Source organism: Delphinapterus leucas, chromosome 15 (assembly GCF_059928025.1).
Source record: "Delphinapterus leucas isolate spDelLeu-1000000601 "Yukka" chromosome 15, BTC_Dleu_Yukka2, whole genome shotgun sequence".
NCBI classification, from domain to species: domain Eukaryota; kingdom Metazoa; phylum Chordata; class Mammalia; order Artiodactyla; family Monodontidae; genus Delphinapterus; species Delphinapterus leucas.
Genome location: NC_143143.1, coordinates 6,437,783 through 6,464,272, shown reverse-complemented (window position 1 = coordinate 6,464,272; position 26,490 = coordinate 6,437,783). Strand labels below are relative to the sequence as shown.

General features: G+C 39.7%; 1 protein-coding gene across 2 annotated transcripts in view; it reads right to left on the bottom strand.

Annotated features, from left to right (window-relative positions):
• LOC111182287 (cytochrome P450 3A24) overlaps positions 1-26,490 on the bottom strand; it is a 42,234-nt gene that overhangs the window by 910 nt on the left and 14,834 nt on the right. For both annotated transcript variants that reach the window (XM_089895699.1, XM_089895700.1), the window contains 6 exons: positions 26,144-26,292; positions 20,163-20,290; positions 16,146-16,212; positions 13,194-13,354; positions 10,526-10,752; positions 1,878-2,040 (listed from right to left, as the gene is read on the bottom strand). In XM_089895699.1, the coding sequence (XP_089751825.1) occupies positions 1,878-2,040; positions 10,526-10,752; positions 13,194-13,354; positions 16,146-16,212; positions 20,163-20,290; positions 26,144-26,292 (895 nt within the window). The remainder of the gene's footprint in view (positions 1-1,877; positions 2,041-10,525; positions 10,753-13,193; positions 13,355-16,145; positions 16,213-20,162; positions 20,291-26,143; positions 26,293-26,490) is intronic.

The window sequence follows — 26,490 nt, the reverse complement described above, 5'->3', positions numbered from 1 at the left end:
AAGAATTCATCCATCATTCATTCTGCAAAATATCTATTGAGCACCTATTCTGTACCAGGCTTGATACAAAATCAGGTTGGCCTGTGTTCTTTATTGATTTAAATTTTAAGCAAAAATACTGAGTTTTAAAAGCATAACAGATTCTTAGGCATTATGGCAAATTTCTCGGAAAAGGATATAGAGGTAATTTTGTGTATGTTGGAACTTACAAGGTAATCCTGAATAGGTATTACAATTTTAATTGTAAGCACGTTCCTCAACTTCTAAAGCGTCCAATCACCTCTCCCAGTAGAATCCACCCAGTTTCATGATGGGAAGAGGTCGTTGTGAAGCATTATGTCTGTTTCTTAACACCTCCTGGCTCCAAGTGTAGTGCAAATGGTGAACTTCTGATGACCACAGTGTTTGTTCCAGTACTTTTAGCCCCTTTCTCACCTTTAGCCCCTTTCAGAGTTGGGGGAACCAACAGTGACCTTCTAATCTCAGTTGACTGAAGGGCAAGCAAATTGTCGTGGAGGGAGAAGCCCCAGCCTGTGGATGCCTGGGTGGAGCTTCAGGGAGCATCTGCCCTTCCCAGGTGTGCCAGAGGCCCCCTTTCTCTCAGGGCTGAGTCCCCTGTCTGTACACACCTACAGTACGGACACACAGACTCCCACAAGTAAAATGGAAACCGTCTCTATCCTCCTCTTCCCTGAGAAAGCCTACCCAAGGGGAGGAGCTGCTTACTAAATGTGTGACTCCTAGAAATAAGCCTTATTACAGGGCCGTGCTTGAGATGAATGAACAATGGCAACTGTTCTTTGTGTTCCTCAGAGGAGAGATTCCAGATCTTTCTATATATGTAACACCTTGTATTTTAAAATTTCATATGACATACATATATTTCCCCTGCAGACAAATAGACACACACACACTAAGCATGTACTTACATGTCATTTTTTTATATTTTACAAGTTCAAACTGAACATAATTTGTGTCCCAGAACTCTAACTCAACTGAAAGTCACTCTGCAAGCATTTACCGGATGACTGCAAGGCAGCATTGGGAGTTTATTAAAGAAATAAAATGAGGAGCTAGAGTTAAGGGTATTCTTAGGGGCAAAGAAAACATAAGAACCAAACTGGATGGTTCCATGGCAAAGTGTTAAGTTAGGTGGTAGGATCCATGATGCCAGCCTGTGGTAACTGATAACAGAGCAGAGGAGAGAGTGGGCTTTGAACTGGGTGGGGAAGGCTTCATGGAGGGGCTTGGGATTGAACTAGAGCTTGAAGGGGGAAGAATAGAATGGGGGTGGGGAAGAGCACACATAGAGTTATTATTAGAATGTAAAGGGAGCCCATCGTGATGGCAGCAGGACCCCTGGAAGGTGAGGGGGCTGTGGGAGTCCTTCACATCTGGCAGAAATGCTTTCCATCGGGGGGTCTCACTGTGGCTGCACAGGAGAATCAGTGGGGCCTCTTTGAATGCCACACTCCAGGTGAATTATTTTAGAAAGTCTGAGATGACTTAGGCATCAGGGCTTTTTTAAAGCTCCCCATCAATTTCATTATACAAGCAGAGGCTGAGAACCACTGCCAGGAGAGCTTCTGTAAGCTCTGGTGGAGAAGAGCATCACTGAAGAGCCATGACTTTTCAGTGTGTGCTCTCATGACTGTGCACACACTTCCCTTCATTCCAGTGGACTTGAATGTGGGCCACAGACTTAGCCCTCCATGGATATTGACAATTAAAGATTTCAGATGGCTCCAAACAGATTCTCTGGCTAATAGAATAAATTATTCTTTGAATTGATAACATGCTTATATATATAGAGACCCATCAGTTAAAAAAAAGAACTCCCAATAAAATGTTATTCATGCAGAAAATTAACTACTGACCTGTGTTTCTTTACAAGGTTTGAAGGAGAAGTTCTGCAGGACTCTGACGAGAGCAAGTTTCATGTTCATGATAACAAATCTCATGCCAATGCAGTTTCGGGGTCCAATTCCAAAAGGCAGGTATGTATAAGGATTTATGTTCTCCTTGTTCTTCTTACTGAACCTGTAACCATAAAAGTAGATGAAACAAATTAATGAAACAGAAAAACCACAAGAGCTCCAGACCTGAGGTTTAAACTTAACTCTTGGACCAGCAGCATAAGAGATACCTGTGAGGTCTAGTCATTGAATCCTGCTGTGGTTATTTTGTGTGACAATGGATCCTTCCCATTCCTCTGACTCTACAGGAGCTTTCAGTCCTGTTGAGGAGGTGAGATAAATGCTGTTTAAAGAAAATTTATCTTTAAACACTAAAATTACATTCAGGGTGGTGAGATGTTCATGCTCTGAATCGCAGTTAGGAAATGAGACTGGCTGAAGGAAACATGGGTTCCCATCTCCACGCACACTTATGTGGGTCACATGCTCATGGGGGAAGGAAGCTGGAGAAACGTCTCTGAGTATTTAAATTGTTATTTTTCAATTGTTTTCCTCTCCTTGCCCTTCCAATTCCCTTGTGCCATTCTCTGTCTCTCTGTCTTTCTCTCCCACACAGGGGATGCTTAGGTCAGAATATGTACATGGGCATATGACTCTACTCCAGAATAATCACTGACATCCTTGTCTATCTGTTCCACTAGCCTATAAATTCCTTGATGGTTAGACCTCTGTTCTATTCAAATTTGACTCCTCGATATTTGAATATGCCAAGGAAAAAATGTATATTTGGGGAAAGTGATAATGGCGTTGCAGTTACGTATATTTTAAAGAGGCCCTATTTTGCAAAACATTTTGTAATATCTACAGACAATGTGACTTAAAATAACATGGAGAAGGGCAGCAGTGGCATGTGGATGGGACAGAGACATGGGCTGATGGTTGTTAAGCAGAGAATGTGCACATACAGGTACACTGAAAGCATTTCAGGTGGCTCCACCCCCGTTTCTCGCGCTTCAGCTAGGCCCGCGCTTTCTGTGCATCACCTCAGGGAGCGCTCGCCTAGTGAAGAAGCTCAGGGTAAGGCAGGACTGAGAGCAAGTTGACACCGGGAAGGAGACCCCAAAGAGGCCACAGCTGCAGGAGGCCAGGGTCTGGGCTGCCGTTGGCCTTCCCCGAGGGCTTCGACCGGGCCCTTCAGGCCGCCCGCCTAACGGACCCCACCCTGCCTCACTGACCCAGTTGCCCTCTTGCCAGAATGAGCTGAAGTCTGAAAATTGCTCAGCAGGACCAGGCATAGCACGGGACTCTTCTCTTGTGGTTTCACTTGCCAGTGACCACTATCTTGATAATTCCGTGTGGCTAACAGGGTCTTGGTGCTCCGGCCAGGTGTCAGGCCTGTGCCTCTGAGGTGGGAGGGCCGAGTTCAGGACACTGGTCCACCGGAGACCTCCCGGCTCCACGTAATATCAAATGGTGAAAGCTCTCCCAGAGATCTCCATCTCAATGCTAAGACCCAGCTCCACTCAACGACCAGCAAGCTACAGCACTGGACACCCTATGCCAAACAACTAGCAAGACAGGAACACAACCCCACCCATTAGCAGAGAGGCTGCCTAAAATCATAATAAGGTCACAGACACCCCAAAACACACCACCAGATGCAGTCCTGCTCACCAGAAAGACAAGATCCAGCCTCATCCACCAGAACACAGGCACTAGTCCCCTCCACCAGGAAGCCTACACAAACCACTGAACCAACCATAGCCACTGGGGGCAGACACCAAAAACAATGGGAACTATGAACCTGCAGCCTGCGAAAGGGGACTCCAAACACAGTAAGTTAAGCAAAATGAGAAGACAGAGAAACACACAGTAGATGAAGGAGCAAGGGAAAACCCCACCAGACCAAACAAATGAAGAGGAAATAGGCAGTCTACCTGAAAAATAATTCGAGTAATGACAGTAAAGACGATACAAAATCTTGGAAATAGAATGGAGAAAATACAAGAAATGTTTAACAAGGACCTGGAAGACCTAAAGAGCAAACAAACAATGATGAACAGCGCAATAAATGAAATTAAAAATTCTCTAGAAGGAATCAATAGCAGAATAACTGAGGCAGAAGAACGGATAAGTGACCTGGAAGATAAAATAGTGGAAATAACTACTGCAGAGCAGAATAAAGAAAAAAGAATGAAAAGAATTGAGGACAGTCTCAGAGACCTCTGGGACAATATTAAACACACCAACATTCGAATTATAGGGGTCCCAGAAGAAAGAGAAAAAGAAAGGGACTGAGAAAATATTTGAAGAGATTATAGTTGAAAACTTCCCTAATATGGGAAAGGAAATACTTAATCAAGTCCAGGAAGCGCAGAGAGTCCCATATAGGATAAATCCAAGGAGAAACACGCCAAGACATAAATTAATCAAACTATCAAATATTAAATACAAAGAAAAGATATTAAAAGCAGGAAGGGAAACACAACAAATAACATACAAGGGAATCCCCATAAGGTTAACAGTTGATCTTTCAGCAGAAACTCTACAAACCAGAAGGGAGTGGCAGACATATTTAAAGTGATGAAAGGGAAAAACCTACAACCAAGATTACTCTACCCAGCAAGGATCTCATTCACATTCGATGGAGAAATTAAAAGCTTTACAGACAAGCAAAAGCTAAGAGAATTCAGCACCACAAAACCAGCTTTACAACAAATGCTAAAGGAACTTCTCCAGGCAGGAAACACAAGAGAAGGAAAAGACCTACAATAACAAACCCAAAACAATTAAGAAAATGGTAATAGGAACATACATATTGATAATTACCTTAAATGTAAATGGATTAAATGCTCCAACCAAAAGACATAGACTGGCTGAATGGATACAAAAACAAGAACCATATATATGTTGTCTACAAGGGACCCATTTCAGACCTAGGGACACATACAGACTGAAAGTGAGAGGATGGAAAAAGATATTGCATGGAAATGGAAATCAAAAGAAAGCTGGAGTAGCAATTCTCATATTAGACAAAATAGACTTTAAAATAAAGACTATAATAAGAGACAAAGAAGGACACTACATAATGATCAAGGGATCAATCCAAGAGGAAGATATAACAATTGTAAATATTTATGCACCCAACATAGGAGCACCTCAATACATAAAGCAAATGCTAACAGCCATAAAAGGGGAAATCGACAGTAACACAATCAGAGTAGGGGACTCTAACACCCACTTTCACCAATGGACAGATCATCCAAAATGAAAATAAACAAGCTTTAAATGCTACATTAAACAAGACGGACTGAATTGATATTTAAAGGACATTCCATCCAAAAACAACAGAATACATGTTCTTCTCAAGTGCTCATGGAACATTCTCCAGGATAGATCATATCTTGGGTCACAAATCAAGCCTTGGTAAATTTAAGAAAATTGAAATTGTATCAAGTATCTTTTCTGACCACAACACTATGAGACTAGATATCAATTACAGGAAAAAAATCTGTAAAAAATACAAACACATGGAGGCTAAACAATACACTACTTAATAACCAAGAGATCACAGAAGAAATCAAAGAGGAAATCAAAAAATACCTAGAAACAAATGAAAATGAAAACACGACGACCCAAAGCCTATGGGATGCAGCAAAAGCAGTTCTAAGAGGGAAGTTTACAGCTATACAAGCCTACCTCAAGAAACAAGAAAAATCTCAAATAAACAACCTAATCTTACACCTAAAGCAATTAGAGAAAGAAGAACAAAAAAACCCCAAAGTTAGCAGAAGGAAAGAAATCATAAAGATCAGATCAGAAATAAATGAAAAAGAGCTGAAGGAAACAATAGCAAAGAGCAATAAAACTAAAAGCTGGGGCTTCCCTGGTGGCGTAGTGGTTGAGAATCTGCCTGCTAATACAGGGGACAGGGGTTCGAGCCCTGGTCTGGGAGGATATCATATGCTGCGGAGCAGCTAGGCCCGTGAGCCACAACTACTGAGCCTGCGCATCTGGAGCCTATGCTCCGCAACAAGAGAGGCCGCGATAGTGAGAGGCCCATGCACCGCGATGAAGAGTGGTCCCCGCTTGCCACAACTAGAGAAAGCCCTCGCACAGAAACGAAGACCCAACACAGCAAAAATAAATAAGCAAATTACTAAAAAAAACCCTCCTACCCCCAACATCTTCTTAAAAAAAACAAACAAACTAAAAGCTGGTTCTTTGAGAAGATAAACGAAATCGATAAACCATTAGCCAGACTCATCAAGAAAAAAAGGGAGAAGACTCAAATCAATAGAATTAGAAATGAAAAAGGAGAAGTAACAACTGACAGTGCAAAAATACAAAGGATCATGAGAGATTACTACAAGCAACTATATGCCAATAAAACGGACAACCTGGAAGAAATGGACAAATTCTTAGAAAAGCACAACTCTCCGAGACTGAACCAGGAAGAAATAGAAAATATAAACATACCAATCACAAGCACTGAAATTGAGACTGTGATTAAAAATCTTCCAACAAACAAAAGCCCAGGACCAGATGGCTTCACAGGTGAATTCTATCAAACATTTAGAGAAGAGCTAACACCTATCCTTCTCAAACTCTTCCAAAATATAGCAGAGGGGGGGTTCACTCCCAAACTCATTCTACAAGGCCACCATCACCCTGATACCAAAACCAGACAAAGATGTCACAAAGAAAGAAAACTATAGGCCAATATCACTGATGCACATAGATGCAAAAATGCTCAACAAAATACTAGCAAACAGAATCCAACAGCACATTAAAAAGATCATACATCATGCTCAAGTGGGGTTTATCTCAGGGATGCAAGGATTCTTCAGTATATGCAAATCAATCAATGTGATACACCATATTAACAAATTGAAGGATAAAAACCATATGATCATCTCAATAGATGCAGGAAAAGCTTTTGACAAAATTCAACATCCATTTATGATAAAAACCCTCCAGAAGGTAGGCATAGAGGGAACTTACCTCAACATATTCAAGGCCATACATGACAAACCCACAGCCAACATCATTCTCAATGGTGAAAAACTGAAACCATTTCCACTAAGATCAGGAACAAGACAAGGTTGCCACTCTCACCACTATTATTCAACATAGTTTTCAAAGTTTTAGCCACAGCAATCAGAGAAGAAAAAGAAATAAAAAGAGTCCAGATCAGAAAAGAAGAAGTAAAGCTGTCACCATTTGCAGATGACATGATACTATACATAGACAATCCTAAAGACTTTATCAGAAAACTACTATAGCCAGTCAATGAATTTGGTAAAGTAGCAGGATACAAAATTAATGAACAGAAATCTCTTGCCTTCCTATACACTAATGATGAAAAATCTGAAAGAGAAATTAAGGAAACACTCCTGTTTACCATTGCAACAAAAAGAATAAAATACCTAGGAATAAACCTACCTAAGGAGACAAAAGACCTGTATGCAGAAAACTATAAGACACTGATGAAAGAAATTAAAGACGATACAAACAGATGGAGAGGTATACCATGTTCTTGGATTAGTAGAATCAACATTGTGAAAATGACTATACTACCCAAAGCAATCTACAGAGTCAATGCAATCCCTATCAAACTACCAATGGCATTCTTCACAGAACTAGAACAAAAATTTTCACAATTTGTATGGAAATACAAAAGACCCCAAATAGCCAAAGCAATCTTGAGAACGAAAAACGGAGCTGGAAGAATCAGGCTCCCTGACTTCAGACTATACTACAAAGCTACAGTAATCAAGTCGGTATGGTACTGGCACAAAAACAGAAACATAGATCAATGGAACAGGATAGAAACCCCAGAGATAAACCCACGCACCTATGGTCAACTAATCTATGACAAAGGAGGCAAGGATATACAATGGAGAAAAGACAGCCTCTTCAATAGGTGGGGCTGGGAAAACTGGACAGCTACATGTAAAAGAATGAAATTAGAACACTCCCTAACACTATACACAAAAGTAAAGTCAAAATGGATTAAAGACCTAAATGTAAGGCCAGACACGATCAAACTCTTAGAGGAAAACATGGGCAGAATACTCTATGACATCAATCACAGCAAGATCCTTTTTGACCCACTTCCTAGAGAAATGGAAATAAAAACAAAAATAAACAAATGGGACCTAATGAAACTTCAAAGCTTTTGCACATCAAAGGAAACCATAAACAAGACAAAAAGACAACCCTCAGAATGGGAGAAAATATTTGCAAATGAAGCAACTGACAAAGGATTAATGTCCAAAATTTACAAGCAGCTCATGCAGCTCAACATTAAAAAAACAAACAACCCAATCCAAAAATGGGCAGAAGACCTAAATAGACATTTCTCCAAAGAAGATATACAGATTACCAAGAGACACATGAAAGAATGCTCAACATCACTAATCATTAGAGAAATGCAAATCAAAATTACAATGAGGTATCACCTCACACCAGTCAGAATGGCCATCATCAAAAAATCTAGAAACAATAAATGCTGGAGAGGGTGTGGAGAAAAGGGAACCCTCTTGCACTGCTGGTGGGAATGTGAATTGATACAGCCACTATGGAGAACAGTATGGAGGCTCCTTAAAAAACTAAAAATAGAACTCCCATACGACCCAGCAATCCCACTACTGGGCATATACCCAGAGATAACCATAATTCAAAAAGAGTCATGTACCACAATGTTCATTGCAGCTCTATTTACAATATCCAGGACATGGAAGCAACCTAAGCATGCATCAATAGATGAATGGATAAAGAAGATGTGGCACATATATACAATGGAATATTACTCAGCCATAAAAAGAAACAACATTGAGTCATTTGTAGTGAGGTGGATGGACCTAGAGTCTGTCATACAGAGTGAAGTAAGTCAGGAAGAGAAAAACAAATACCGTATGCTAACACATATATATGGAATCTAAAAAAAACAAAAATGGTTATGAAGAACCTAGGGGCAGGACAGGAATAAAGACGCAGATGTAGAGAATGGACCTGAGGAGGACGGGGAGGGGGCAGGGTAAGCTGGGACAAAGTGAGAGAGTGGCATGGACTTATACACACTACCAAATGTAAAATAGATAGCTAGTGGGAAGCAGCCGCATAGCACAGGGAGATCAGCTCGGTGCTTTGTGACCACCTAGAGGGGTGGGATAGGGAGGATGAGAGGGAGATGCAAGAGGGAGGAGATATGGGGATATGTGTATACGTAGAGCTGATTCACTTTGTTATAAAACAGAAACTAACATACGATTGTAAAGCAATTATACTCCAATAAAGATGTTAAAAATTTTTTTAAAATAAAGTATTTAAAAGGCTTGTGCCTATAGAATATTCCTGTGTACGTATCAAATCACACATACTTGTGAATATTTTTAAAATTCTCCATAATGGGCTTTTTTCCTAACCTTTGGATTTCTCACTGGCTGGCCCAGTCCGTCACCCACAGGTGAGCATTTATTCTCTGCTTGATGACTGAATGAATCAAAGGGAAATACAGTGAGTGGTCTCTGGTTCCAGGTTCGTGAAGCTGCAGGACAGGGAGCTACTGAGCTTGGAGGAACTGCAGAGGTTCCCTGGCCCAGAAAACAGAGGACTTGGTCCACTCTGACTCTTCTGTCAATAAGTGCTATGTGTCACCATTGTGCTAGCACTCGGGACTCCATGGCAAACAAAACAACTCTTGGCCATCAGGGAGCTGATAGGGTGTAATAAAGGTCTAGATCTCAGCTACTGGCCTAAAAAGTTCATTCCAAATTTTGCTTACCATACACTAAATGGGAGAGCATTAACTCTTTCCAGGGTCCAATCTGTGCCCAAACCAGATCTTGGCTCTGAATTCCCAGAAGAGGATGCTCAAGACCCATCCAAGGAGGAAATCTCAGACATGTAGAGAACAGATGACTTCACTTTGGAAAGTCATCAAATACTGAGGTAGAAGGGACCTGACCCAGGTGTGCAGCCACAGACAGAACCAGGGCACCTGTGTGCACCTCCGTCCTCAGTGAGGCTGCTTGAACCATCAGGGATGAGACCTCTAGGTCCCAGCCTGCACTCTCACAATAATGCTAGAGGAAATGTAGCCAATGTTTAAAAATATGGAATGTGGGAACATGGGGTGAATTCAGAGAGCTAAGAGAGAACAGAGAGAAAGGCTTAAAGGGAATAAAAAGACAGTGGTTAGGTAAATTATGGCATATGCATATAAACATATACACATAGAATGTTGTTTATACTTTACTGTTAAATAAAGAAGTTCAAAACCAAATAAAGTATAATACCATCCTGTTTTTAAAATCTATATATGCCTAGAAAAATGTCCATAAGGACATATATGACATTATAAATGAGGCCTATCTTAAGGTATTAGGAATGTAGACAGCTATAATTTTCTTTTTCTAGTCTATACTTTGTATAATTTTGACTCACATAATGAACACCCTTAAACAGAAAAATCTTCCAACAATAAAAAGATATACAAATAAATTATTGCATGATCACCCACTTGTCAACTATAATAAGAGTTGTCAAAATACGCAAGCACCAAAAAGGATCAGGGTGGGTGTCCTTTCCTCAGGGTCTTGTACCTTTCAGGACGGAACTCCTCAGGCTCTGGCCAGAGCTCTGGGTCATTGTGAAGAACGACGAGTGGCACCACCACTGCTGTCCCTCTGGGAATGAACACTCCATTGACTTCCACATCCTTCTTACAGACCCTCTCAATTCTACCAGCAATTGGGAATATTCTGAGAGTTTCATTCAACACCATGTCAAGATACTCCATCTGTACCAGAGCCTCATAGGTGGGAGGCGCCTGGGAAGAGAAAAAGAGATTTTGATAAATTAAGATTTCGGATCAACCTTCAACTCCATCTGTGTAGTCCTATTGAAATGTTAGGAGCTCCGGGGAATCATTTAAATTGGTAGAGGACCTTAGCATTTATAGACATTTTAATATCTATCATGTGCTTTGACCTGCTCAATGGCCCACAGAGGTGTGTAGAGTGGTTATGACTATGGGCGATGTTAGGACAATGCCCTAAACAGGGCCTGAAATCCCGCACGTTATCATCTAGTGTATTTTCTTTCTCATGAGAACAAACGTGACCAATAGACTATGACCCTTAGTCTTAAGTGAAATAGGCCAAAGTCACTGTTTCCTTTTGAAAGTGAGGCCACACATCTGTACCAAGGAAAGAAATGTATAAAAGAGCAAATCCCCTGTTCAACATAAAGGTTTTTAGTTGAAAACTCCTGACTGCTAATTCTTTTCATTATACATATAAAGTTTGGAATCACTATATTATATGAAAACTCTATAAATAATTTGGGGAGAAACGAGTTCCTTTCTAAACCAAATACAAAAACAAAGAGCAAGATTGGGTGCTACAAGGAACACAATTTCAGATCCAGGGAATGTTACAAGAGGATGAGAACCCTACCCTCAGCCACAGCCTCTGTTGCTGGAACAGTCTCCTATTGTCCCTTCAGGGGTGACTGTTAAGGTCTGAAGGTCTAAACAAGCCACTCCAGCCCCAGAGGCCAGCTCTCCTCACACCACAAAGAATTCCACTTTTGGCAGAGATCTGAGACCAGTGGGGGTGACACGTGGCTGTCACGTGGGGTTATATTTAAGGGGCAACATTGTAGAGGGTAAGAGTTGGCTCAGGAGACAGACACCCTGGCACATAGGTTGGCGTTTTCACCACTAGGTACACGACTAGTATGTGAAAGTATTTCATCTCTCTGTCGCTCAGGTTTCTGAAACGTTACATGGAGATAATTAGAGTTGACACTTCATAGGCTTGTGTGGCAGACACACACACTGCTCACCCAGTATCCACGTAGTCCCTGTATTTCCCAGCCCACTTGAAGTTACAGGAAACCAGCTTTGCCAATGGACTGTGAACTGAGGCGATTATGTCAGTTCGGGGACAAATCATTTGAAAAGCCAGTGAGCAATGCTCGAGTCCCTTATTCCCCAGACAACAGGAAGTCCTCATGTTCCAGATAAGGTAGCTACAGGAAGGTGGAGCCTCTTAGCCTGTATCCCCGAGTAACGCTGTGGAGCAGAGCTGCCCTCTCCCATCCTCCACTAACAATCCATGTTGGTCATGTAGATATGGGTTAGAAGTAAACCTCTGCTCTGTAAAGCCACTGAGATTTGAGGGCTAACCTGTTACTGAGGCATAACCTAGCTTCTCCTGACTTATACAGAATCTTATGAAGGTTAGATTCATTTATAACTAGAAAGTACTTAGATAGACATATATCGTAAGAAGCAAATGTTAGCCAATAGTGTTGTTATTATAAGTATTATTATAAAAAGGCGAGGACACAATGCTTTAGCTAGCCTGTCTCTTAGTGACCTTTTCACCTTATTGCATCAAAAGAATCCCAATATGAGATTTACCAGAGAAGACAGATCATCTCTAACTTAGGTAGGCACTACAATCTATCCTTATCTTGTATTTGAAGGACTCAGGATTCTGAACGGTGATAAAACTTGTCTAAAACCACAGCCAGGACTCAAACTCACGTCCTCTGTTTCCTACTTTAAGCCCTTTGTTGTCACAAGGCTCCTCCTAGTCTGCAGTGTACCCAGGGCGGTAGACTGAATTAATGGTCCCAGTTCTCCAGTCCTTCCTGGGTCCATGCCCTTTGTCATCTAACGCAGTGGTGCCTCCCACTCTGACTCAGGTTGACCAGGTGACTCACTCTGAACCAGTGGAAAGTTGGCTAAGTGTGGTGCTTGCAGAAATTTGAAAGTCACCCACATGATTGGGCTTCCTGCTCGTGCCATCTGCCATTGCCCTGAGAAGCAGACATGTGGAGTATGAGACACATGTGGAGCACGTGTGGAGCTGAGTCACCCTAACTGCATAGCCAAGGCCAGCCTACATCAGCCAACACCCAGAACCAAGGAAGTCCAGCCATATCAACAGATAACTATGCAGACACTGGAGCAATAAATGCTTACTGTTAGGTGCCACTGAGGTACTGTGATTTTTACATGGCATACTGTAATGTATGATATGCCAGTACCAGCATTTTTTCCACAGTACCTATATTCCTGTGTGTACCACACATAACCTATGTTTTCCCCTTTGTTTTGTACGCTTTAGATCCTTCCTAAATAGCACAGGTTAAAGATTTGAGGCTCATGCTTTCTGCAAATATATTCTAAGAAGTGATGAGGAGGCATTCGTGCTAAGGCTTCACCTTCCCCCTCTCTCTCCAGGTATCATCACTCACGTTATTGGGGAAAGTTGCATCAACCTCCTCCTGCAGCTTTTGTTGGATGTCAGGGTGAGTGGCCAATTCATATATAACGAAGGAAAGACAACTGCTAGTGGTCTCGTAGCCAGCAAAAATAAAGATGATACTTTGGGCCATGAGTTCTGTGTCAGACAGAGCTAAAAGGAGAGGAGAGACATTTTAGATAAACCACATCAATATAAAACATCACAGTTTAGATGAAATCCAAATGAAGCTGCCACATCCCTAGCGGGAAAATGTAAAAGCAACTGAAAATTAAACTGGCAGTGCTTTGTGTTCTCATGTCTTCCTTAAAGAGCCAGAAAAAAGCAAGAATTGTCTGAATCCAGCTTTCCCCAGTGCCTATACTCTCCTCGGCCCCTGCTGCTGACTACGCCACCTCCCTCACGGCACAGCTGGGTAATTTCAAGAGACAGCAATTTTGTCTAACTTACACAGTACTATTAGTATGTCCCTTGGAGAATCCTACAAGTGCTTTAGCTGTAATTAATATGGGGTAACATTCTCTTCCAGAATAATTTAATTTATTCTAGCTAAAGTAAAACTTGATTCTTTGGCAGATTTTACAAGACTAAGGCTATATTATAGGGAAAATGAAGTTATCTTTTATCTAAACATGTTTGTGGGAACTTAAGAGAACAATATAAGGCTGTTTCTACTCAAAGTGTGTTGATGGACCTCGAGCATCACGAACATCTGGGAACTTATGAGAAATTCAGAGTCTTCAATCCTAAACTAGAACTACAGAATCAGAACTTTCACGATATGTGATGACTTGCGAGCAAAACCTGGCCTGAGAAGCATGGATTATACATTTGACAGGCATCAGGCAATGGAAGACCTGGGGCATAAGTCTTCTCTGGGGGATCTCAGATATGTACAGAAACTACAGAGATTGACTAAAAGCTAAAAGAGTTGTGATTGACCCTAGTCTAATCAATGGCATTAAAGTAGCAGAAGGAAGAATGTGTCCCTAGTTAGTCAGCACGCAGTATAGAAAAATAGGGTCCAGGGAGTGGAATTAGCAATGCTTATTCAATCATGGCCTGAATGTCATCTTCTCAGTACACGCCCCCTCTCTTTGCTCTCCTTTAGCCTCACTAAACAGCCCATGTAATTATAAATAGGTCTCTCTTTTTATTTTCTCCCAAGAGACCAAGCGTGATCAGGCTCTTATCTATTTGATGGGACTGAAGTAGGACCTTTAGTTACTTAGAGCGCTCAGATCAATGTGGTACCTGCCCCAACCAAGCAATTCACACACACACACACAAACAATACAAAATGAGTGTGAAAAAGATCTACACATAGTTTTAGATATATTTATAGTGGTGTGCTGGCGTCAGCTCGTCCCTGCTCAAGAACAATTTTTTTAAAATTCAAGAATTTTGTGAGATGGTTGTCAAACCATTCATAGCTTGAAATTAACCACATGGGAGTATTCATGTCATGGAATAAACTAAAGATCAGGGCCTTCTTGTTTGAAAGAACAAGGCTGTTTATATCACTGTTTATGGGTGATACAGAAATCCTTATGTTCATCAGTCTTGTAGAAATATATTTGATGTTCTTAACTTTGTCCATTGAGAGGATCTAGAAGCAAAGAAACCCTAGTAGCTATGAGCATTCCTAAGATCCCAGATTTTGATTTCTAAATACCATTTCTCACTAAAGGGAACCAGAGTTCCTTGGGAAAAAATGGCTGATTCCAGGGCTACTCAGGGGAAATAAAAGAGAAACCTGGACTGTCTTACATCAGAAAGTGAGGAAGTTCCCCAAAAATGATAGATTAAAGAATACTGGATACTCTGTGTGTTGTAATGGTGGATATAGCTCATTATACCTTTGTCAAAAACCCATGGAATGTACAAAACCAAGAATGAACCCTAAGGTCAACTACAGACATTGGGTGATAATAATGTATTAATGTACGTTCATTGATTGTAACAAGTGCACAACTCTGGTATCATCTTTTGATAGTGGGGAAGCTGTGTGTAGTTGGGGTAGGATGTATATACTGGAAATCTCTGTACTTTCCACTCAATTTCGCTGTGAACCTAGCTGCTCTAAACAATAGTCCGTTAAAAAAAAAAAAGATTTAAAAAGAAGAAAAGAAAAGAAAATACAAGATCGCGCTTGAAAAAGCTCCAGTGGACAAAACTGAAAGAACCTGAAAATCAAAATGAAGAATGATGTAAGAGAGTAACTTAGTTATACATGAGATCATGCTGATATAAATAAACAAATAAATGATTGGGGGAGAATGGAGAGCTCTCCCTACAAAAGAACATCAATTCATAAATACAGAAGAATGATGGAATTAGAAAGTCATCATATTGCAACCACCATAGTAACAATGGTTTCAGTCAAAAACCATCCGTGGATGGTAAAACTAGTGGGTGACAATTTGAAGAGGAACACTATATTTCCAGTCTCAAAGGTTTCTCCCACCAGCTGCTTGTTAATGACAAAGGAAAAAATTGAACTTTACAGTAGACTAAGCTAGTGAACACAACTTTAACCAAGTGTTCCAAGTTAAGGTCATCAACACTGGGGCAATGTTCCTCCTGATGGGATGAAGCCTTGATGCAAATTTCCAGGCAGAGGTTCTGACTCATTGGGTCCAGAGGAGCCTGAGAATTGACATTGGAAACAAGTTCCCCAGAGGTTCGGCTGTAGGTGATCCACAGAGCATGACTGACTGATGGGCATGACATCCTTGTTATACTTGCCCTTCGAGCTCTGAACAAGGTTGTGCCTGCGTACTTCTAGAAAGTACCTCTGGCTACCATTTCTGTCTGACCACGTGTCTTCCTTCAACTTGGCAGAAATCCCCAGCTGCCTGGAAAACTTCCTGCACATTTTCAGAACCACCCCCTAGCTCTGCACCCCACCGACAGTGGCCCCTCGGAAGCTCTCCCTGGTTACCTTTACGGGTGTCCACATCTTTGGAATTCTGAGAGTTAATCATCAGCTGAAGAAGATCCACTCGGTGCTGGAAACAGAAAGAGAAATGTCAATGGCGGAAAGCCACCTGTGAAGCCAGAAATAAATCAGGAGTGCACATTTCACACCTCTTTCCTGAGAATACGGCCCCTTAAAGAGCAGAAGGCTGACGAGTACTGACTAAGTCCTCAGTGACCAAAACATCCACCTACAAATCTTAGAGAGCATGATGTTTCCCTGAGAGAAACCCAGCCATCACGCCCATCTGCTCTTTGGTCCTCACTCTCTCTGATCTTTGGTTTCTCTGGCTTTTGAAACAGCTTCTTAACTAAAGAGTTATCTGCTCTCTCTCCTGTCATACCTGTTTGCTTAGGAAAAGATCCATGACATCAGTCCCTGTTTTCCCTCCAACTTTAATCCTTTTTATTTATTTATTTATTTATACAGCAGGTTCTTTTTAGTTATCAGTTATCCATTTTATAGATATTAGTGTATATATGTCAATCCCAATCTCCCAATTCATCACACCACACCTGTGAAGCCATCTGGTCCTGGGCTTTTGTTTGTTGGAAGATTTTTAATCACAGTCTCGATTTCAGTGCTTGTGATTGGTATGTTTATATTTTCTATTTCTTCCTGGTTCAGTCTCAGAAAGTTGTGCTTTTCTAAGAATTTGTCCATTTCTTTCAGGTTGTCCATTTTATTGGCTACAGTTGCTTGTAGTAATCTCTCATGATCCTTTGTGTTTCTGCAGTGTCAGTTGTTACTTCTCCTTTTTCATTTCTAATTCTATTGATTTGAGTCTTCTCCCTTTTTTTTTTTTTTTTTTTTTTTTTTTTTTGCGGTACGCGGGCCTCTCACCGTTGCCGCCTCTCCCATTGCGGAGCACAGGCTCCAGACGCGCAGGCTCAGCAGCCATGGCTCACGGGCCTAGCCGCTCCGCGGCATGTGGGATCTTCCTGCACTGGGGCAGGAACCCATGTCCCCTGCATTGGCAGGCAGACTCTCAACCACTGTGCCACCAGGGAAGCCCGAGTCTCCTCCCTTTTTTTCTTGATGAGTCTGGCTAATGGTTTATCAATTTTGTTTATCTTCTCAAAGAACCAGCTTTTAGTTTTATTGGTCTTTGCTATTGTTTCCTTCATCTCTTTTTCATTTATTTCTGATCTGATCTTTATGATTTCTTTCCTTCTGCTAACTTTGGGGTTTTTTTTGTTCTTCTTTCTCTAATTGCTTTAGGTGTAAGGTTAGGTTGTTTATTTGAGACATTTCTTGTTTTTGAGGTAGGCTTGTATAGCTATAAACTTCCCTCTTAGAACTGCTTTTGCTGCATCCCGTAGGTTTTGGATCGTCGTGTTTTCGTAGTCATTTGTCACTAGGTATTTTTTGATTTCCTCTTTGATTTCTTCAGTGATCTCTTGGTTATTAAGTAGTGTATTGTTTAGCCTCCATGTGTTTATGTTTTTTACGTTATTTTCCCTATAATTGATTTCTAATCTCATAGCATTGTGGTCAGAAAAGATGCTTGATATGATTTCAATTTTCTTAAATTTACTGAGGCTTGATTTCTGACCCAAGATGTAATCTATCCTGGAGAATGTTCCATGTGCACTTGAGAAGAAAGTGTAATCTGCTGGTTTTGGATGGAATGTCCTACAAATATCAATTAAATCTATCTGGTCTATTGTGTCATTTAAATCTTGTGTTTCCTTATTAATTTTCTGTTTGGATGATTTGTTCATTGGTGTAAGTGAGGTGTTAAAGTCCCCCACTATTATTGTGTTACTGTCTATTTCCTCTTTTATAACTGTTAGCAGTTGCCTTATGTATGGAGGTGCTCCTATGTTGGGTGCATATATATTTATAATTGTTATATCTTCTTCTTGGATTGATCCCTTGATCATTATGTAGTTGTCTTTCCTTGTCTCTTGTAACATTCTTTATTTTAAAGTCCATTTTATCTGATATGAGTATTGCTACTCCAGCTTTCTTTTGATTTCCATTTGCATGGAATATCTTTTTCCATCCCCTCACTTTCAGTTTGTATGTGTCCCTAGGTCTGAAGTGGGTCTCTTGTAGACAGCATGTATATGGGTCTTATTTTTGTATCCATTCACTGAGCCTGTGTCTTTTGGCTGGAGCATTTAATCCATTCACGTTTAAGGTAAATTATCAATATGTATGTTCCTATTACCATTTTCTTAATTGTTATGGGTTTGTTTTTGTAGGTCCTTTTCTTCTCTTGTGTTTCCCACTTAGAGAAGTTCCTGTAGCATTTGTTGTAGAGCTGGTTTGGTGGTGCTGAATTTTCTTAGCTTTTGCTTGTCTGTAAAGCTTTTGATTTCTCCATCGAATCTGAATGAGATCTTTGCCAGGTAGAGTAATCTTGGTTGTAGGTTCTTCCCTTTCATCACTTTAAATATATCATGCCACTCCCTTCTGGCTTATAGAGTTTTTGCTGAGAAATCAGCTGTTAACCTTATGCAGTTCCCTTGTATGTTATTTGTCACTTTTCCCTTGTTGCTTTCAATAATTTTTCTTTGTCTTTAATTTTTGTCAACTTGATTACTATGTGTCTCAGCATGTTTCTCCTTGGGTTATCCTGTATGGGACTCTGCACTTCCTGGACTTGGGGGCTAATTCCTTTCCCATGTTAGGGAAGTTTTCAACTTATAATCTCTTCAAATATTTCCTCAGGTCATTTCTCTCTCTCTTCTCCTTCTGGGACCCCTATAATGCAAATGTTGTCCCAGAGGTCTCTTAGGCTGTCTTCATTTCTTTTCATTCTTTTTTCTTTATTCTGTTCCGTGGCAATGAATTCCACCATTCTGTCTTCCAGACCACTTATCTGTTCTTCTGCCTCAATTATTCTGCTATTGATTCCTTCTAGTGTAGTTTTTATTTCAGTTATTGTATTGTTCATCTCTGTTTGTTTGTTCTTTAATTCTTCTAGGTGTTTGTTCTTTAATTCTTCTAGGTTTTTGTTAAACATTTCTTGCATCTTCTTGATCTTTGCCTCCATTCTTTTTCCGAGGCCCTGGATCATCTTCACTATCATTATCCTGAATTCTTTTTCTGGAAGGTTGCCTATCTCCACTTCATTTAGTTGTTTTTCTGGGGTTTTATCTTGTTCCTTCATCTGGTACACAGCACTCTGCCTTTTCATCTTGTCTATATTTTTGTGAATGTAGTTTTTGTTCCACAGGCTGCAGGATTGTAGTTCTTCTTGCTTCTGCTGTCTGCCCTCTGGTGGATGAGGCTGTCTAAGAGGCTTGTCTCCAACTTTAATTCTTAATGAATGATCACATAAATTAATCCCCTGATATCTGCAGAGTTCATCGGCGGCTTTTGTAGAAGCATCTTCAAGCCCTTCACCCTTCCAGAATGCTACACATTCTTCAGTGACATCCTGAGTACCCAGCCCTGTCCCCTGACCTGCAGACATACTTGTGCTGACCTCCAGCCCTCATGAAGGCAGAGCTGGGTTAACCCACTTGTGGCTTCATTGGCCAGAGAAGACTCCTGCCCACTCCAACTATGAGTGAGCTCAACTTTTAAAATGACTACACTGCATCAGGTGGCTGACAGGGCCTTCCATTGGACAACCTGTGAAATAGGAAGCTTGGAACTGAAGTGATTCTTTGCCAAGCTAATATTTGGTGAAATACCAGTGAAATCATTTTTAATCAGTAACTTTTATCCCTTAACCATTTATTGAAGAAAAGTGGTAAACTCCTTATCTCATTAATATTTATGCAGTGACATACTAATTGGCATGCCTATTATTATATTTAAATATTGCTCTCTGGCTCATACTCTTATTTCCTTCCCCAACTTCCTCCTTATTCATTCCCCCCAAATTTTATAGTCCTCCTATTCTAAACTCTTTAGTTTTCTACCTATCTTTAAAAAATGTAGAGATATGCATAAGAAATATGTGTACAGCTCAATAAATTATCAAAAAGTGAGCCCCCTCATGTAACCACCACCAGACTTTACCGTTTGTTTATCTTTGAGGCGACTCTCTTTCATCCTTTTTACAGACTTCGCCAAAAAATTCACAGAATTTTTTGGAAACACAGTAATATTTAATACTTCAAAGACTGGGGTGAGGAATGGAAATAATACTGTAGGGAAAAAGATAAAAGGAAGCACAGCGAAAATGCAAAGTTTACTTGGCGCAATCATAATTTGCTCTACCAATCAAAAAAGTAAAACCACCAGGATACTCAATCATGACCCATTGCCTCTATGACCTTTGCTCAGACTTCGAAGCCAATGACTGAGCAAGGCCAAGTCCACATATAGGGACTATCACTGCAGCAGTGAGATCAGTGGCCTCTTCTGCATCTTTGGATTGACTAAAGGAACTGGATTACATTCTGGGACCTCATGGCCTTTAATTCTTGGACTAGCATCTCTTTGGATAAACCAGACTGTAATCTGTTGCTTCAATTAATTGTGCAGTTTAAAAAATAATAATCATGATAGAAATAATATGGTGCATGTCTTTCCACCACAATGGAATGTAATTAGAAATCAATAACAGAAAGAAAATTGGGGAACACACAAATATGTGGAAATTAAATAACACACACTTAAATACCCAATAGGTTGTAGAAGATATCAAAAGGCAATCAGAAATTACTTTTAGATGAATAAAAATGAAGATACAATATACCAAAACTGATGGGATGGAACAAAAGTGGTGTTCAGAGAGATATTTATGGCTATATGTTTAGATATTAAAAGAACAGAGATCTCAAATCAAGAAGCTAAATTTCCACCTTAATACACTGAAAAGAGAAGAGCAAACAAAACACAAAGTGAGCAGAAGGTAGAAAATAGTAAAGATAAGTGAAGAAACTATAATGAACACGAGAATAAAAAACAATGGAGAAAATCAGTGAAAACAAAAGCTGATGTTTTGAAAAGGTTTTTTAGATAGATTGGCCAAGAAAATAAGAGAAAACACTCAAATTTTTAGCATCAGAAATTGCTACTGACATTTTAAAAATGAAAATGACTATAAAGAAATCTACATATACTCAATAACTTGTAATAACCTATAGGAAAAGAATCTGAAAAAGAATACATATACAGGGACTTCCCTGGTGGCGCAGTGGTTAAGAAACTGCCTGCCAATGCAGGGGACACGGGTTTGATCCCTGGTCTGGGAAGATCCCACATGCCTCAGAGCAACTAAGCCCCTGTGCCACAACTACTGAGCCTGCGCTCTAGAGCCCGCGAGCCACAACTACTGAAGCCCGTGCGCCTAGAGCCTGTGCTCCACAACAAAAGAAACCACCACAGTGAGAAGCCCGCACACCACAGTGAAGAGTAGCCCCCACTCGCCACAGCTAGAGAAAGCCCGCGCGTGGCAACGAAGACCCATTGCAGCCAAAAATTAATTAATTAATTAATTAATTTTAAAAAAAGAATACATATACGTGTGTGTGTCTGCATAGCTGAATCACTTTGCTGTACACTTGAAACTAACACAACATTGTAAATTAACTTTATTTCAATACAAAAAAGTAATCTATGAACAACAGTATGGCAATAAATTAGACAATTTAGATAAAATGGATGGATTCTTAGAAAGACACAAACTATAGAAACTGACTTAAAAGGAAACAGACAATCTGATATACCTATAAGAAGTACAAAGTTTTAGTTAGTAATCAAGAAACCACCCACAGTTTGGCAAAGAAAAGCTCATGTCTAGGTGGTTTCAATGGTGAATACTACCAAATATTTAAAGAATTAACACCATTTTTTTAAACAAACTCTTCCAAAAATTGGAAGATGTTGGAACACTTCCAAATTGTATGAATCTGTACTAAAACCAGGCAAATCGGATAAGATGGTTCTTTGAGACACCAGTCCACCATCTTCCTGGTCTACTGGCTTTCCTAATAAAGTCACTATACCTTGCTTCAATCAGTCAATCAATCAATCAATCAATCAAACCAGCACAAGCAAAGAAAGCTACAGACCAACATACCTTATACCATGGGTGCACAAATCCTCAACAGAATACTAGCAAACTGAATCTAGCAACATATAAAATGTGATACACACCATAACCAAGTGGGGTTTATCCCAGGAATACAAAGTGTTATAATAAACCATGTCCAAGGAATAAAAAACAATGACCACATGATCATCTAATAGATGCATAAAAAGCATGTGACAAAACCCAACACTCTCTTGTGATAAAAATACTCAACAAACAGGAACAGAAGGGAATTTCCTCAACTTTAGAAAAGGCATCTATGAAAAACTAAGCTAACACTATACTTAATAATGAAAGACTGCATGCTTCCCCTAAGCTTAAACTTTCCCTAAGTTTAAGAACAAGACTAGGAAAATCATAAAGACAGAAAGTAGGCTGGTGGTTACCAGGGGCTGGGGGCAAGCAATAACAGGGAGTTATTGTTTAATGGGTATAGAGCTTCAGTTTCACAAGATGAAAACAGTTATGGGGATGGACAGAGGTGATTTTTATACAACGATGTGAACGTATTTGATACCGCTGAACTGCACACTTAAAAAATGGTTAAGGTGGAAAAAAAATGTTTATCATGAAATATATCAAATACAAAGTGTAAATAAAATACATATGTATAATTTAAAGAAGAAAATAAAAGAACAAGACTAGGAAGCCTCTCTCATCACTTCCACTCCACACTGTACTAGAGGTTCTAGCCAGGGTAATTAGGCAACAAAAGGAAATAAAATGCATACGTATAGAAAATGAAGTAAAACTCCTCCACCATCAGATAACATGATCTTGTATATAAAAAATCCTAAATAATCCACTAACATCCTATTAGAACTAATACACAATTTCAACAGGGTTTCAGGAAACAAGGTCAACATACAAAATCAATTCTATTTCTATACACTGTAATAAATAACCCAAAAGTGAAATTAAGAAAATAACTCTATTTATAATAACATAAAAAAAGAATATTTAGGGCTTCCCTGGTGGTGCAGTGGTTGAGAGTCCGCCTGCCGATGCAGGGGACACAGGTTCGTGCCCCGGTCCAGGAAGATCCCACATGCCGCGGAGCGGCTGGGCCCGTGAGCCATGGCCGCTGAGCCTGCGCGTCTGGAGCCTGTGCTCCACAATGGGAGAGGCCACAACAGTGAGAAGCCCGCGTACCACAAAAAAAATAAATAATAATAATATTTAGGAATAAGTCAACAAAAGAAGTGCAAAACATCTACCCTGAAAACTGCAATACTGTTGAAATAAAGAAAATCTAAGTAAATGAAAAACATCCCATGTACATGTATAAGAATACTAAACATTGTCAAGACAGCAACTCTACAGATTTAACTCATTCCCTATCAGAATTCTGGCTGGCTTCTTTGTAGAAACTGAAAAGCTGAATTTAAAATTCATATGCAATTGCCAGGGGCACAGAAGAGCCAAAACAATCTCGAAAAAAAAGAATAAAGTTGTAGGACTCCTACTGCTGATTTCAAAACTTATCATAAATCTATAATAATCAAGGCAATGTCATACTGGCATAAGAATGGACATATAGATAAACAGAATAAAATTTAGACTCTGGAAATAAATCCACTTGTCTATGGTAAACTGCATGTTGAGAAGGGTTACAAGACCATTCAATGGAGACAAAATAGTCTTTAATAAAAGGTTCTGGGATAACTGGATAGCTACATGCAAAAGAATGAAATAGACCCTTACCTTACACCATATACAAAAATAAACTCAAAATAAATCAAAGACCTAAACATATGAGCTAAAACTGTACAACTCTTAGAAGAAAACCAATGAATGGGTAGCTCTTCATGACCTCAGATTTGGCAATGGATTCTTAGACATGACACCAAAAGCACAGGGAAAAAAAGGAAAATAAAGAATTTGTGCATGATGAAAATAAAAAATTTTTCACTTTAAAGCAAACTAGCAAGAAAGTGAAGAGACGCCTACAGAAAGGAAAAAAAAAAACTTTCCGAATCATGTCTGATAAGGGACTCTTACCTAGAATATATAAAGAACACTTACAACTCAACAACGGAAGTACTGAATATAATCCAACTATAAATGGGCAAAATATTTGGATAGACATTTATCTAAAAAAGACTGTGGGGTAACAGTTTGGCAGTTACTTATAAGTTAAACACAGTTACTATATAACTCAGCAATTTCACCTCTGACTACATACCCAAAGAATTGAAAACAGGTATTTAAACGAAAACTTGTACATGAATGGGCATAGCAGCACTGTTCGTAATAGCCGAAAGCTGGAAATGACCCAAGTGTCTGTCAACTGATGAATGGATAAACAAAATGCAGAATGTCCATATAATGGGATATTATTTGGCCATACAAAGAACTGAAGTACTGATATATGCTACAATTTAGATTACCCTTGAAAACATCATGATAAGTGAAAGAAGCCAGCCACAAAAGCCCACATATATGATTCCATCTATACGAAGTGTCCAGAATAAGCAAATCTATAGAGGTAGGAAGTAGATTAGTGGTTGCTTAGGGCTAAGAGGAGTGAGAGGTTATAGTTAGGTACAGGGCTTGTGAGTTGACAAAAATGTACAACAATTGACTGTAGTGATGGTTGCACATATCTCTGAATGTACTAAAACCCTTTTTTTTTCAACCTTACTGAGTTATAGTTGAGATACAGTACTGTATTAGTTTGGGTACAGCATAATGACTTAACATACGTATATTGTGAAATTAACCCCATAAGTTTAGTTAACATTCCTCACCTCATATAGTTACAAAAAAATATCTTCCCTTGTGATGAGAACTTTTACGATCTACTTTCTTAGTAATGTACAAATATATCATACAGCAGTGTTAACTATACTCACATTGTACATTACACTTTCAGTACTTTTTATGTTACAACTGAATATTTACACCTTTTGACCACTTTTATCCAATTCTCTCACCACTCAACCCACACCTCTGGTAACCAAAAATCTGATCTTGTTTTTCTATGAGTTTGGTTTCCTTCTTCTTCTTCTTCCTTTTTTTAGTTTAGTTTTTTTTTTATTCTACATATAAGTATTTGCCTTTCTCTGTTTGACTTATTTCACTTAACGTAATACCCTCTAGGTCCTTCCACTTTGTTGCAAATGGCAGGATTTTCTTCCTCTTCTGGGTGAATAATATTCAATTGTGTATGTGTGTGTGTGTATATGTGTGTGTGTATATATATATATATATATATATATATATATATGGAGACTCAAGTCCTAGAAGAACCTGGCTTTCTCATATATATATATAAGTATATATACCTATATATACACACATATATATGTGTGTATATGTACACACACGCACATACAATATCCAGTTGTGTATACTGAATGTTGTATATATTTTGCCTGTCCATTTCATCTGTTGATGGATAGGTAGGATGTAAAAACCAATGAATTATACATTTTACAGTGGTGCATTATATGGCATGTGAATTGTATCTCAATAAAGCTATTATTTAAAAAAGAAAGATAGAGCTTCCCTGGTGGCACAGTGGTTAAGAATGCACCTGCCAATGCAGGGGACATGGGTTTGAGCCCTGGTCCAGGAAGATCCCACATGCTGTGGAGCAACTAAGTCCGTGTGCCACAACTACTGAGCCCACGAGCCACAACTACTGAGCCCATGTGCTACAACTACTGAAGCCCACACGCCTAGAGCCCGTGCTCCACAACAAGAGAAGACACCACAATGAGAAGCCAGCGCACCACAACAAAGAGTAGCCCCCGCTTGCCACAACTAGAGAAAGCCTGTGTGCAGCAATGAAGACCCAATTCAGCCAAAAATAAATAAATAAATAAATAAATAGTTAAAAAAAAAAAAGAAAGATAAAGGAAGAAAGGTGGAGAGGGAGGAAAGGTGGGAGAGAAGGAGGGATGGAAGAAGGAATAAAGAAAAAGGAATAAAAAAAGGAATAAAGTAGTCTACATACTTATTGAGAAAATTAATGGAGAGAGGAGATTAAATTTTAAGATCTTCTTGCTATATTCCACAAAGGGATCTTGTGGGTTGTTGAGGGAATCAATGTTCACTCCAAATGCTGTGCCAGTAATCACATCCATGCTGTAGGCCCCAAAGAAGCTGAGTAGAGAAAGATATGAACAACTAAAATCAACACCTCTTTACTCTCCTTACCCAACACATATAACAAGAAGTGCATGTAAAATCAGATGCCCAGACAAGGCAGGTAGAGAGCCACACTCTTTCAGAACCACCTGTTGGTCCATGGAAGAGTCTATGCTACTATCACTCACACATGAGGTGTGTCTGAGGTGCCAG